This window comes from Musca vetustissima, unplaced genomic scaffold (genome assembly GCF_032173495.1).
Source record: "Musca vetustissima isolate MV318-11 ecotype Yass unplaced genomic scaffold, APGP_CSIRO_Mvet_v1 utg27947, whole genome shotgun sequence".
NCBI lineage: Eukaryota > Metazoa > Arthropoda > Insecta > Diptera > Muscidae > Musca > Musca vetustissima.
This window is the reverse complement of record NW_026872918.1, coordinates 92,864-107,569: the sequence shown is the minus strand read 5'-3', so window position 1 is coordinate 107,569 and position 14,706 is coordinate 92,864. Positions and strand designations below refer to the sequence as shown.

Below are 14,706 nucleotides of genomic sequence, written 5' to 3'. Positions count from 1 at the left end.
CATTTGGGTGTGTGTGTGTAGGTTTTTTTGGATATGTGCGTATGTCTGTATTAAGTGCATACGTGTATGGAAATCTCTTAGTGGGTTGTTTGGAAACTTTTTAAAACCTTTCAAGAAATAAAAAAAAATATAATTTGAATATTTTTATTAATTAAATTAATTTTGGTAATATAATAATTATTACTTGATTCCTTTTAAAAAATTTCCAAAAAACCAGTGGATATTTCCAAATTATGTGACAAAGATAAAAACTAAACAAAAGCAGCAGCTAACTATTTTCCATTTAAGGAAAAGAAATTAAAACACATGGATAAAAGCATTACTACTGCGAAAAGAGATAGCCAAAATATTCAAAAAAAAAAAAAAAAAAAAAAAAAAATCCTCTAAAAAAATAAGGTGTACATATACAATTGCAGGTGTATAGGTGTGTGTGTGTGTTTTTTTTTTTTGGGTGCTTTACAGACATTAAATAACAAGTGGGACAAATTTCGAATTTTGTTGGAATAGAAATTTTGAAAAACAATCTTACTGCATGAAGCCTCATCGGAACCATCCGAACAATCTTTACTTTGATCACACATCCAGGCCAGTGGTATACATTCACCCTCACCTGTCTTACAGGTGAACTCTTCGGGTGAACATGTCTTAATTTCTGCAAAAAAGAAATAATTTTGTGAAAGAGAGAATAAATTTAGTATAATTTTGTAAGGTGGTTTTTATTTCGAAAAAAAAAAATAATTTTCCAAAATTTATAAAAAGAAATAATTATATAATTTTCCAAATTAAAGTGTATTAAAACAAGTGTTTAAGACAATAAAATAATTTATAAACAAAACAATTAATGATCTTCATTTCACGAGAGGGAATTTTTTCAGCAGCCAAATTTCAAATTCAATGTATAATTTTTTTATGTCTAAAGAAAATATAAATTGAAATCTACTCATGTGATTTAATATCATCTAATGTGAGTAGAAGTTATACAGGTCGCATTTATGATCCGATTTGGATGAAATTTGGCACAGCTCATTTCTTTGGCCCAAGGACGAATCCTATTGAAATTGGAAAAAATCGGTTCAGATTTAGATATAGCTCCCATATATATTTTCGTCGATTTAAGGAAAATGGCGAACCAAAGTCCCTATATATCTTTCGATTTGCACGAAATTTTGCACAGCGTAATGAATAAGGTCTAGAATGATGTGTGGAAATCTTTTGATTTGCACGAAATTTGGCACAGCGTAATGAAGAAGGTCTCGAATTATGTCTGCCAAGTTTCGTGAAAATCGGTTCAGATTTAGATATAGCTCCCATATATAGCTTTGCCCGATTTTAAGTAAATAGTCCACTAAAATCTCTGCAAATCTTTTGATTTGCACGAAATTTGGCACAGCGTAATGAATAAGGTCTAGAATTATGTCTGCCTAGTTTCGTGAAAATCGGTTCAGATTTAGATATAGCTCCCATATATATTTTCATCCGATTTAATGTAAATGGTGCACCAAAGTCCCTATATATCTTTTGATTTGCACGAAATTTGGCACAGCGTAATGAATTAGGTCTAGAATGATGTGTGCGAAGTTTCGTGAAAATCTGTTCAGATTTAAATATAGCTTCTATATCTGACAAAATACAAATCATTTCATTCCTTTAAAAATGCGACGTCTATTAGGATTCATCTGTTGAATATACCCAAAGTGGTGAAGGGTATCATATAGTCGGCCCCGTCCGACTTTACTACTTTCCTTACTGGTTTATATTAAAATATTTAGAGTGTTGGGTTTATCCCCATATAGGCGTATGGGATATTTGTTACTTGGAACTGTCAATTTTAACCCTACAAAGTGTGGAATTCTTAGACGATTTAGCCATCTGTTGTAATCATTACGCATTCTAAAGATATCGTGATAAAAAAGTCGAACCTGGCTATAATGAAGTATACCGGCAGGCATTTACTACATCTCCTCCATATAATGATACCTCCTGGAGGAAAGAATTGAGATACAAAACTAAAATATGGGTCCCCCTATAGGCATAGCCTCATATAATGTTGCAATCTAAATTGCAGTAGTTTGAGGATTGTATACTCTACCATGCATTAATAATATCAGTCCACGCATTGGAGTTTTCAGATTTTAGGAAAAATCCCCATTAATAATTGCTAAAATTTCTATTTGGTGTACATAATGGTTTACATATATCGGTTTGTAGATTTATCGGTATAGGTTTACTTTTTAGTATGTTCCCTATATTTTCATTTAAAGTATCTCTCAGTATAGCTATGGTGGAGGGTATTCAAAGTTCGGCCCGGTCGAACTTAACGATGTGTGTGTGTGTTGCCTCCCATTGTACAACTAACAACTCACGACAGGGAATTTTTCAAGAACTTAATTTCAAATACAATTTCAGATTTTTGTATGTCTAAAGAAAATATAAATTGCAAACTCATCATTTCATTTAATTCTGTCTATGAGCAGGGTATTTCAAATATATTATAATTAATAACATTCATACGCCCCATAACACTTTATTAATATTAATCATACGCCATTAGATTCGAATGTATGAACGTTTATTTCAGTGGATACGAGGCAGAATTTTTAACGGTCAGGGTTCGATTTCCATATTCTTCAAGGCTAAAAAAATATATCTCAATACTCATTCAATGTGAGTATGAGCAATATTTTAATAGTATAACAAGCCCTAATATCTATACGCCTCATAGAACTTCAATTATTATCAATCATACGCCAGCACAACACTATGTGGGGAAAAACTAATGAATGACAATGAAATTCAGTTCTGTTTCAACAATATTTAGGGTTTTCTAAGTCAAAACTGAATTATATAAAATGAGTATGGGCTTAAATGGGACAAAATACCAGCCATTCGAATTAAATAAAAATCGTACTTACATCTTTTTCCTCTCCTAAAATTATACCCTTGTGTTTGGCTTCACTAAGTGAGATTTCTTTACGATTCAAAATTCATATTTAAAGTGTATTGATTTTATCTCCTAAAGAGAGCTCCCCATTTGATTTAATAACATGTACTGCGAGTATACGGAATATTTCTGCTCCAAAAAAAAAAAACTTAACATATTTCTAGGGGTTTCCATTTCAAAATAAAGACGATGCGAACTGGACAAACTATTTTTTCAAAATTAAATAAAAAATTTTCCTTCACCATCTTCATTTTTCCCTTTTCCCAAATAATATTGAAACTATACGTTTGTATTTCCTAAACATAGCTGCCCATGTGAGTATGCGAAATATTTTAAATAAAATTATTAATAATATTCATACGCCACACAGCACTGTATTATTATTAATCATACGCCATCGAAACCTATTGTAAGAAAATTGAAGGATTCCACTGTTTCAATTAAATTCAATATAATTTTAGGGGTTTCCGACTAAATTGGATACGCCAGCACAACCGAGAGTAGGATTTCACCTCTGCTCCAATAAAACATAACATCCTTTTAGGGGTTTCCATTGCAAATTCTAAATGATGCAAATTGGACCAAACCTTCATTCAAACATTTTTCCAATTTCCCAATTCATATTAAAACTTTATATTTTTTTGTATGTCCTAAACATAGCTCCCCATGTGATTATTATATATGCGAAATATTTCAAATAAAATTATCAATAATATTCATATGCACCACAACACGGTATTATTATTAATCATACGCCATAGCAACCGGGATTATGAAAATTTAAGGATTCCACCTCTGTTTCAATAAAATTTAACATATTTTAGGGGCTTTGATACATAGGGGAAATGGGAATCAAATCTAATAAAAAATCCTCCTTGCTAACTTCATTTCCCGCTTTCCCAAAAATGATACCCTTGTGTGTTTTACCACCACTTTCTGTTTTCAATTTATGAAAGTCATTTCAAAAAGTTTATTATTATTGTTGTTTTTGTGCTTGGCCTTTTGCTGGCCATATATATATTTTTATGCTTTTCAATAATATTCTGATTATCGATATTCGATTAAAAAGTTTCAAGTTTTAATGCTGTTTTTTATATTACACAATTTTTTTTTTTTTTTGCCTTCATGACTTATAAAATGGTGTGTTGTTCTTCAATGCCGCGTTTTTTTTGTAATGACCTTTTTTGAAAAACAATAAAAAAAGGTTTTTTTTTCTCAAGGGATCGTTGCCATAAAGTTCTTGGGCCCTGAGTGCTTGACATTCGAACAGATAATGGCCTATATTTTTTTACTTTTTTTTAATTTTCATTCTTTGTATTTATTTGTTTGAGCGTGTTTTTTTCATCGTGATGATGGAGTTGTAAAATATTTTTTTGTTTTTTTTTTCGTTTTCCCTTTTTATTGATATTTAAGTTTTGATGAGTTTTTTTTTTTCTTTGGCTACAATGTCCATCTTAAATATAAAAAAAACACACACAACAAAAAATATTTATGTTTTTGTTTGGTTTATGGAAGTTTTGTTGTTTATGACCTTTAAAGAATTTATTGGCACTTTAAGGGGCAGCTGTACGGTAGATAGCAAAAATTCTCAAGTCGCAATAGCTTAACGAGTTTGGTGGGAAAAGATAAACCATGGGGGGTGGGGGGATGAGGATGACGATCTCACAAGCCGAGAAAACATAAAGAGTGGAGTGGCAAAAAATAAACATTTGGGAATTTATGTAGGTATTAGATTCCATTAATGATAACAATTTTGATTTTTATTTCAGTCATGAAAACTCATTATTATGACAAAGGGCACGAGGCCTACATCCCCCACATTACCCTTAACCTAGTTTAATAACATATTCCGATTCTCACAATTTCCGCAAATTACATAATCATTAAATTAGCATCGATAACTGTGTGTTTGTATGTGCGTTCGTGTTTTAATAACCATTTACGAAAAATTATTGTAATGCCGGGTTTTTTCCAATAATTCTGTTTATCTTAATGCTTCATACCATTCTAATTATACACATATGTATATGCATACACTCACACATATGTTTGCACATATAATATTTGCCTGATGATCCAATTAAGTCAGTATGTTACAAAATTAAAGATAATAAAATCATTTTAATTGCTTCTAATTATCAACGCAATTATAATAAAAATAAAGGCAGAAGGCAAATGGGATAATAACAGCAAAAAAAAAAAAAAAAAAAAAAAAAAACATTACCACGCAAAGGATCAAACATTTACGGAAGATAATGAAACATTAAAATATAATAAAACAAACAAATATATGCAAAATTATATAAAACAAAGGGTATTTACAATAATGGCAATCTATAATTAACAATTAATGCAAATTGGAATATTTCCGAAGTCAAATGAAAATTAATGAGATAGGAAATACAATCAGTATTTCATATTTTTCTTCGAACCGTTGAGTGGAAGGATTACTTGAATGCTGGCATGCTATTTTTTGCATGGTGTGCCCTGGGAAAATATACTCAAAAAAAAAAAAAAAAAAAACTCCCATGGTAACTTTCAATCTGTACTGTGGGAATAAGTAATATTTTAAATATAATTATTAATGATATTCATACGCTTCACAACACTGCATTATTGTTAATCATATGCCATCACGTTCAGATTTCTAAAAATTTAATGGCTTTTATTTCCTTTGACGTCCTGAGGCCCATCTGACCATTCATTCATTCACTCTGAGAATGATTTTTAATATAATAATTAAAAATACTCATACGCCCGACAGCCCTGCGTTATTATTAATCATACGCCATAGCGTTCAAATGTCTAAATATGTAAGGTCAATGATTTCCCTAGACGCCCTGAAGTCAGTTTGACCGGTGAATTTACTTTTCACAGTCATATTTGAAATTCAATATTCTTCATGTCAAATTAAATAAAAAATATATATCTCAATATTTTATGTCATTGCATTCACTGTGAGAATAATTTTGAATATAATAATTAAAAATACTAATACGCCCAACAACACTGCATTACACTGAAGATTAAACGATATGCATTTCCGTAGGCGTCCTGAAAATTCCTTGAAGAAAATATATATAAACAGATGAGCTGAAGGCCAACTAAAGCTGGAAATTTTCATGCATTATTTGGGTACCGCCCCATAGAGTAGTATTCATTTACATGGTGAACATATGGAAATATATATATATATATATATATATAATAAAACCTCCGATATTTTAAATAAATAATAAGATTCATACGCACCACAAAACTGGATTATTATTAATCATACGTCATGATAACCGAGTTTATGAAAATTAAATAAAATTTAACATATTTTTAGGGACTTTCCGTAAAAAAGAAATTTTAGGGACTTTCCGTAAAAAGGAAAAGAATCAATTGAGAATTGATTGATTGGGACGGACATTGGATTCAAATTTTATAAAATAATCTTCTATTATCACTTTCAATTCAAATAATATCCTGTGTGTTTCTTTCAGTTTCTGTTTTCAATATATGAAAGTCATTATCCAAAGTTTATTATTATTGTTGCTTGGCCTTTGCTGGCCATATATTTTTTTTATTTGTTTCAATAATATTCTGATTATCGATATTCGATAAAAAGTTTGAAGTTTTAACGCTTTGTTTTTTTAATAAAAAAATCTGATTTTAAATTTCAAACAACATTGGCACAGAATTTTTCAGTATTCAAATTAAATCTACAGTACGAATTAGTAATATTTTAAATACAATAAGTAATAACATTTATACGACCAACAGCACTGTATTATTATTAATCACAGGGCACCTTTACGGAATATAGGGAACCGTAAAGGAGTTTTAAGAAAACACCAAAAGTAATTCCAAAATTTGAAATTAAAAAAAATCAGTATCAAACGCACTGGTAGTAAAAATGCATTCAGTTCAGCCCAAATAGTCTGTTTAAGTCTGCCAATAAAAATTCCAAATGCAGTAGCGTATAAGTGTTGACATTTATCATACGCCACTAAAGGCTCAATGGTCAGTCTCTGACACTTCTGTTTAAAGACTTAGCTAATAAGTGTTGACATAAATCATACGCCACTATTCTAACATTCAATTCTTTTGTTTATATCTGAGAGCTCCCGTCTCTCATTGTCTCAAGAGATTTTTAGGTCGTAAAAATGCATTCAGCTTAGCCCAAATATTCTACTCGATTCTGCCAATAAAACCTCCAAATGCAATAGCGTATAAGTGTTGACATAAATCATACGTCACCTTTCTCAAATTCAGATTTTTCCGAAAGTTCCCGTCTCTGCATGTCTTAAGAGATTCCGGTGATTAAAACTTTATCTCAGCCCGATATGACCCTTCAGCTCTTCTAGACTTAGTGGTCAGTCTCCTGCCCTTCAGTCTATAGATACTTAGACTCACTTCAAACCATCTACAAAATATTTCGCTATAATTCTCTAATTCAGTTTTTGTTTTGTTTATCTCAGAAAGTTCTTGTCAGCTTGTGTCAAGAGATTCCGGTGATAAAACACTTCGGCTGACTCTGGCCTTTCAGTTAATAGAGATGGACTCACTGCTCAGTCTCTGAGACTTTAGTTTGTCGAAGTAGCGTATAAGTGTTGACATAAATCATACGCCACTATATTCATATTAAGATTCCGGTGATAAAAAAAAATTTGTTTCAGTCTGCTTTGACCCTTCAGCTTGTCTTTAGAAATAGACTCACTCATCCTGCTAATCCTTGGCCTTCAGCTTGTCACTGTTATATATACTTCATTTAAATTGTCTTTAAATACAGAATTCATCTTGGGCATAAAACTCTTGTCCTGTTAAATTTTTATTAATTTGTCATGTATTCAAATTTAAGCTTCACTTAATTTCAATTAACTGTATTTTCCTCACATAACTTTTCAATAATTTTCTCCGGTCATTTCAATTTAATATTCACTGATACAAGATGTATAAGGATAACATACTACAAGCTATTCAATATTTACTATCCTTGTATTTGATTAAGATATGAATAGTTTGATGAAATTCTCCGTTCTCTTGGATCGTAAATTAAAGATACATGAATGTGCAATGTACGAGTTAATTAATAATAATTCCAAGAAGTTGTGGCAGGAGTGACGTATGATTATTGCTAATAATGTAACAGTATGCGTATTAGTAATATTATTTTCGGTGGCCTTGATGAAAACGCAATAATAAACTACTGAGACCTAATTTAGAAAAGGGAGATAACTACCTTCCTACATACAACGGGGCTGAGATACAGGTGGCGTATGATTAGTATTAATATGCGAGCATATTGCGTATTAGTAATATTAAATATTTTCCTTAGATTAAAAATAAGTATACGTCTCTAAGGTTTGTTTTATTATTTCTTAAAAATGTCTGAAGGTCATACATTTTAATTTATTTATTTATTTTTTTTTGCTTTTTATTGCTCCACTGTAATAATAATAAACTTCTGCCATCATAACTATTAGTTACATTTTTGCAGAGCAAGTAATGATTTCGAAAATTAATTACTAGAAAATATTTTCCAGCTTTAGGTGAAATTTGTTTTACCAAATTAAAAGTGGTAGTGCTTGATGGAAGGAAATTACGCGTACATTACCATGAAGAAGAAGAAGCAGATGAAATTTCTAATTCTATATTGAAGCAAGGATGAGATGACAGCTTCATTACAAAGTGTTGGAACTTAGGAAGATGAAGAGCAGCAGCAGCAGCAGCAGAGTAGTCTATTAAAAGTGGCTGAAATAGTTTTTATTCTTAATTACTCAGACTCCAAGAAGAAGAAGAAGAGCGGAATACATAAAGGAGAGAACGAAAACTGCGAAGAAATATCTTTATGATAATTTTTATATTTCAACAAGCAGTGAATTCTACCACATCCTCCTCCTCCTCCCTCAAATTCCTCATGGCAGCCATAACAAATTATGTTGTACGAACTGGAAGATATGTACGCATCTGCCACAATGTTGATGTAAAATATCAAAAATTAATAAGACACTGTACGTAACGCAATGAAAGAAAAAAAAAAAACGTGTATTTACTTATAAAATATTTGCTTTGTAATGTTTCATATTTGCTCTGGTATTTATTCATTCATTCAGTTCTTCTACCCACCATCAACTGTTTGTCTTTTTCATGCAAGCCAAGGTTGTCGAGCAGAATGAATAAATGAAGAAGTAAAAGTAACAGCCGTCGAAAGCGAAAGAAAATATTTAATTGGTATGCGAGAGTATGCCATTTAGTAAATATATATATATATATATATATATATATTTATTCATTAGCATGAAGCTGAGCAGTGACATTTGCTTTATTAATTTTAATTACACAGAGGCTGAATAAAAATAAAGTTGACTTGTCAGCAAGTAATAAGTAATGCAAGGAAAGACATTTTTTTCAGTTCGGTTGATTTTTTTAAGAGTTGTGGAATAATTAAGAATATATTCGAAGGTGTATTCGAGTCCAATAGATATAGACTCAAGCCCAGCTGGCTTCAGCCCTTCAATACCCCGCCAGCTATTCAGGCTGCCTTCGTATTGATTATAGGTTGACTACACTGGAGACTTACTAGCCAGCTAGACAGGCGTCAGTTTGTCTCTGTAAATAGAGTCCGTGGTCACCAAGGCTTAAGTTCGACTGTAAAAATTGTCTAACTGAAAAATCAGTCTGGCTAGAAACCCAACTCAGCTTATATATATATATATATATATACATAGACTCACTGACCAGCCAGCGTGGCAAGAGACTCCCCTCAGCTAGTGTATAGAATTAGGTTCACTGGCCCCTATGGGTCTAAAGACTCCAATCAGCTCATCTATTAAATCCCTCTTTTACTCATATATAGAGACTTTCTTCAGGGTCGTAAAACTTCATCCAGCTCATCAAAAAGTCTTCTTGAGTCTGCCAATAAAGACTACAAATGCAATGGCGTATAAGTGTTGGCATAAATCATACGCCACTATTCTGAAATTTAGGTTTTTGTTTATGTCACAAAGCTGCCGTCAAATGCTTCAGCTCACCAAAAAGTCTGCTTGAGTCCGCCAATAGAAACTCCAAAGGTATTAGCGTATAAGTGTTGTCATAAATCATACGCCACTATTCCCAAATTAAATCGTTTGTTTATCTCAGAGAGATTTCGATGATAAAAAATCTTCAGCTCGCTCTGGCACTTCTGATCCTTGAGCCTACAGAAATAGACTCATTGGCCAGTCTCTGACATAGCGTATAAGTGTTGACATAAATCATACGCCACTATTTTCAGCTTTAGTTTTTTTTGTTTATCTCAGAAAGCTGCCGACAGCTTGACTCAAGAGATTCGCGCAATTAGAAAAAATTTTCAGCACGCTCTGAACCTTCAGCTCGTCTGTATAAATAAACTTACTAACCAGTATCTGATCCTTCTGTTTATAGACGTAGCGTACAAGTGTTGACGTAAGTCGTTCGCAAGTATTATCAAATTAGTTTTTATACCCTACACAACTTTGTTGTCAGGGTATTATAGCTTTGTGCAGATCCAAGAGTTTGTAACGCCGCGAAATATTGATCCTAGACCCACTTTTAAGTATAAGGATCTTCCGTCTGTCCATTATAATTTGTAAACACGATACAGGCCACAGTTGTGGACCAATCTTCACGTAATTTTGCATGTAGGATGGGTTCTGCCCAATGAAAGATCGGTAAAGATTGGTTACTATTTAGGGGATGAAATGGACCAAAAATTTCATTTTTGTCTGATTTTCTGGTCGCTCCATGACCCAAACATCGCGAAATTTTACATGGAGAAGGGGATCGGGCCAAAGAATAAACATGCCTATTTTGATAAAGATCGGCCAATATTTTGCAGGTCAAATGGACCCTGACTTCTGTGTGAAAAATTACAAAATTTGTAATCTATAGCGTATATATTTACCCCTGGAGGATATAGACCCGAGAAGTTGACAATACATACAAGAAGAGTGGTCGATCTTTAAATTGATACCAATTTTATTGTCCTATGTAATCGGGTGTGGGAGTTACACTTAAGTATTTACAGGTGCTTGCGTATTCAGATATTATTTAGTAACCCATTACCACACTAGAGGGCGGTAATATATTTTGAAATTTTTCATGGGGATCCAGGTATGGTCAAGGACAACGCCTATAATTTTCGGTGATGATCAGATAATAATTTTGGGATGAACTGGACCGAAAACATTTGCAAGAGGGTGTAAATTTCGCGAAATATTTCCCAAGCTCAGAATATAGAAGAACAGGAAGTTCGATTTTCGTGGAAGTTGTGTAAGGTATCATATAGTCGGCCCCTTCCGACTATACTGCTCCGCTCACTGGTTTTCATTTATTTCAGGATGCTCCCGTCAGAAAAAATAGAAATAGATTCACTGCTCTGCTCAGTCTCTGACCTTTCAGTTTATAGAAAAAGACTCACAGGTTAGTCTAACTCGTACAAAAATCATTCGCCCGACATGTTGTGATCTTAAAACTACCTTCAGATCATTTACAGAATTAGACTCATTGTCACACCAGCCTGGATGGTCCTTCAGCACGTCCATTGACATGGAATATGGCATGAAATCTTCTAAAAAAGCACCCTTCTGGTCATATATAAAACTTTCTTCAGTTCGTATGTAAATAACCCTGCAATTGTTCTGGTGTTTAATTGAGAATTCGTTCAGAAGAAGGTACCTTTGTTGGCAACTATAGAGACTACTTTCTGCTGTCTACAGAAGACTCTCGCCAGCTTGCCCAAAAACTGCATATAGCTCGTCCAAACTTCTTGGAGCCCGCTAATTAAAAAACAAAATTCAATTACGTATAAGTATTGGCATAGATCATACGCCACATGATAGCAGAAAAACCTTCAAATTCCAAATTCTGTGTTTTTTTTCAAAGGATTGCCATCAACTTGTCCCAAAAAGGATTCGGGTCATAAAAATGCCCTTCAGCTTGCCTATAAAACGCTCCCTTCAATTTGTTGAAATAATTTTAGCAGCGCATTATGCAGCTCATCATCACAATCCTTTATATATGAGTTGGAGGTAGTCCCTATAGAACACCTCAAGGGGATCATGGATTTAGGTTGTCCAGCGTATAAGTGTTGACATAAATTATACGCCACATGCTTATCGAAAAAGCGGTAAATTTCCTAATTCTGTCTTTTTATCTCAGAAGTTTTTTTGCCAATATATCTCGAAAGATTCCGATCATGTAAAGCTTCATACAGCTTATCTACAGAATTAGATCTACAGATCGAGATGAAAATTTAATTACTGGCCAGTCTGGCTCTTCTTTAATGGTTCAAATAAGTTCGTCTAAAAACTACCCTTCTGAGTATCGATAAGAGCTTTCTATAGCTCGTACAGATTATTTTTTGCCCGCCAGTAAATCAAAATGCAATTATCTATAAGTGTTGGCGTACATTTCATTTTTTTCTTAGAAAACTTCCGCCGGGAGATTGCAGCCATGATAACTATCGTTTCCACGATCATTTCCACAATCCGAAACGACCCATCATTTCAGCACATTCTGTAAAAGCAGTAAGTCTGCTACAAGAACAACCTGTTCTTCTGTTCGTATAAGTGTTGGCGTACATTTCATTTTTTTTTTTCTTAGAAAACTTCCGCCGGGAGATTGCAGCCATGGTAACTACCCCTAGGTCATTGTTTCCACGATCCGAAACGACCCATCATTTCAGCCCATTCTGTAAGGCTGCTACAAGACCAACATGTTCTTCAATAAAATGTCCCTTTAGTTCATCTATAATGACTCCCTTCAACTCATTTCAAAATGCCAGTTCAACTTGTCTATAAAATGCTATAGACGACCCAGGTCCTCCAGTTTGCCTCTTAATAGTTTGCAATCATCTGCAAATACTCCTACAAATATTTTCAGACCATCAGTTAATCTATGGACCTTCGGCTCCACCCTGAGAGACAGTCAACACTGCGCATATTCAATATCATTACGTATATGCAACAAATTATAAAAATTTCAAATTTAAATAATATTAATCATACGCTCCCGTCAAAATTGATTCGAATGCAAATACTCGTTGAATTGTGTTTAAATCACGTTGAAAATTAGGAAAATTCAAAGAACTCCAAAGTCAACCCACAAAAATTATAAACATGAATTAGGTACTCAATGCAAATAAACTGATTACGAACCCAACATGCCTGTGATGCGGAAAATGAACCAAACAAGGTTATCTTTGTTTTCCTCTAAAAAAAAACACAAATTTACCAAATAGTTCAGCATTACAAAAAATAACCCAAGTTGACGAAAATGTTTTCATTTCATTTACTTGTGTTTTCCCATCCGCATTTTTCTATTAGTTGACAAACAAACAAAAACGCTTTTGCCCTTTTGACTTTTTTTGCGCAAAAATTGTTCACACATGAATTTTTAAACATCCTTCTCTCAATCCCCCCCAATTCGAATACACAATTTTGGTAGTTTCGAAATGATTTCATTTCAATCCTTCAAATGGAAATTTCATTGTCGTTGCTATTGGATTTTTTGTTTGGGGGTTTAACACAACATGTTTACTTGGCGTAACTGAATGTCATTCGATTTGTCTCTCTTTCTGGGTTCGAAGAGGTTTTTTTTGTAGTGTCCTTTTATTTTTTGTTTCTTTTTTTTGTGGATTGGTATTGGTTATTGTAGTTGTCGTTGTTGAGTTTTGTTGTTATTGCCATACGATAACAAATGTTAAATTGTGCTATAGTGTCTGACAGTTGTTGATAAATTTCAATTATAAACATTCAATATCCTTCAGTGTCGAAGTGCTCTAGCTAGCTATTTTCCTCCCCGACTACCCTTTGCTGTATCTTTCTCGTTTACCATTTTCTCTGTTTTTGGGGGTTAGTTGTTTTTTTTCTATTGGGTTGCTGGTTTTCATTTGTATGTCTCCTCTTCACTCCCTCACCCCTTCATCATTTGGCCACCAAAATGTCACAAAACTTTCATTATCTTGTCCTTCGGATTTGCATGAATTCATAAAATGACAGAAATTGAAGTGGAAACATTGATTAGATGGTTGAGAATTTCGTTGCTCTAATGGATATGTCAGTGATGAAAAAACGGGGTTTACATTTTCTAGGAATATTTAAAAAATTCGTAGAAAAACTATTGAAATTGAAATAAATACAAAAATATGGGATACTGGTGGCGTATGCTTAGTGTCAACACTCATACGCAATTGAAATTATTTTCCGAATAATTAAAAAATTCCTAGGAAAATGAAATTTAATACAATATATTGAGTACTGGGTGGCGGATGATTGGGTTAAGCACTCATACGCAATTAGCGTTTGATATTACAGCAGGGAATAGTAGTTACAGACAACCTGGAGGGAGGCTATTTAAACGAATTGCAGGGTCATATTATTTTAATTCTCTTGGCCTTAGGGGTATGAGCTTCGTGGTTTACCCATTTGCTGTCAACACTCATAGGCAATTGACTTGAGATATCATAGTGTGGCCGAGAAGTTATGTATAAGATTGGGAGATGTTTTACAGACGAACTGAAGGGTCAGAAAACGTTCGTTAGTGAAATGGAATTGAATTTTCCAGGAATTTTTTAAAAATTCTAGAAAACCGTAAGTCATATTGTAGAGGTAGTCATATAGGGTACTGGTGGCGGATGATTGGTGTCAACACTCATACGCAACTATTGTCAGAAAACGTTTGTTAGTGAAATGGAATTGAATTTTCCAGGAATATTTAAACATTTCTAGAAAACCGTAAGTCATATTCTAGAGGTAGTC

At 33.1% G+C, this 14,706-nt stretch overlaps 1 protein-coding gene across 1 annotated transcript in view; it reads right to left on the bottom strand.

Annotated features, from left to right (window-relative positions):
• The window catches only part of LOC133321433 (very low-density lipoprotein receptor-like), an 85,229-nt gene that overhangs the window by 26,968 nt on the left and 43,555 nt on the right, over positions 1–14,706 (bottom strand). Inside the window, exon 2 of the mRNA XM_061530523.1 lies at positions 530–652. Within this exon, the coding sequence (XP_061386507.1) occupies positions 530–581 (52 nt within the window). The 5' untranslated portion in view covers positions 582–652. The remainder of the gene's footprint in view (positions 1–529; positions 653–14,706) is intronic.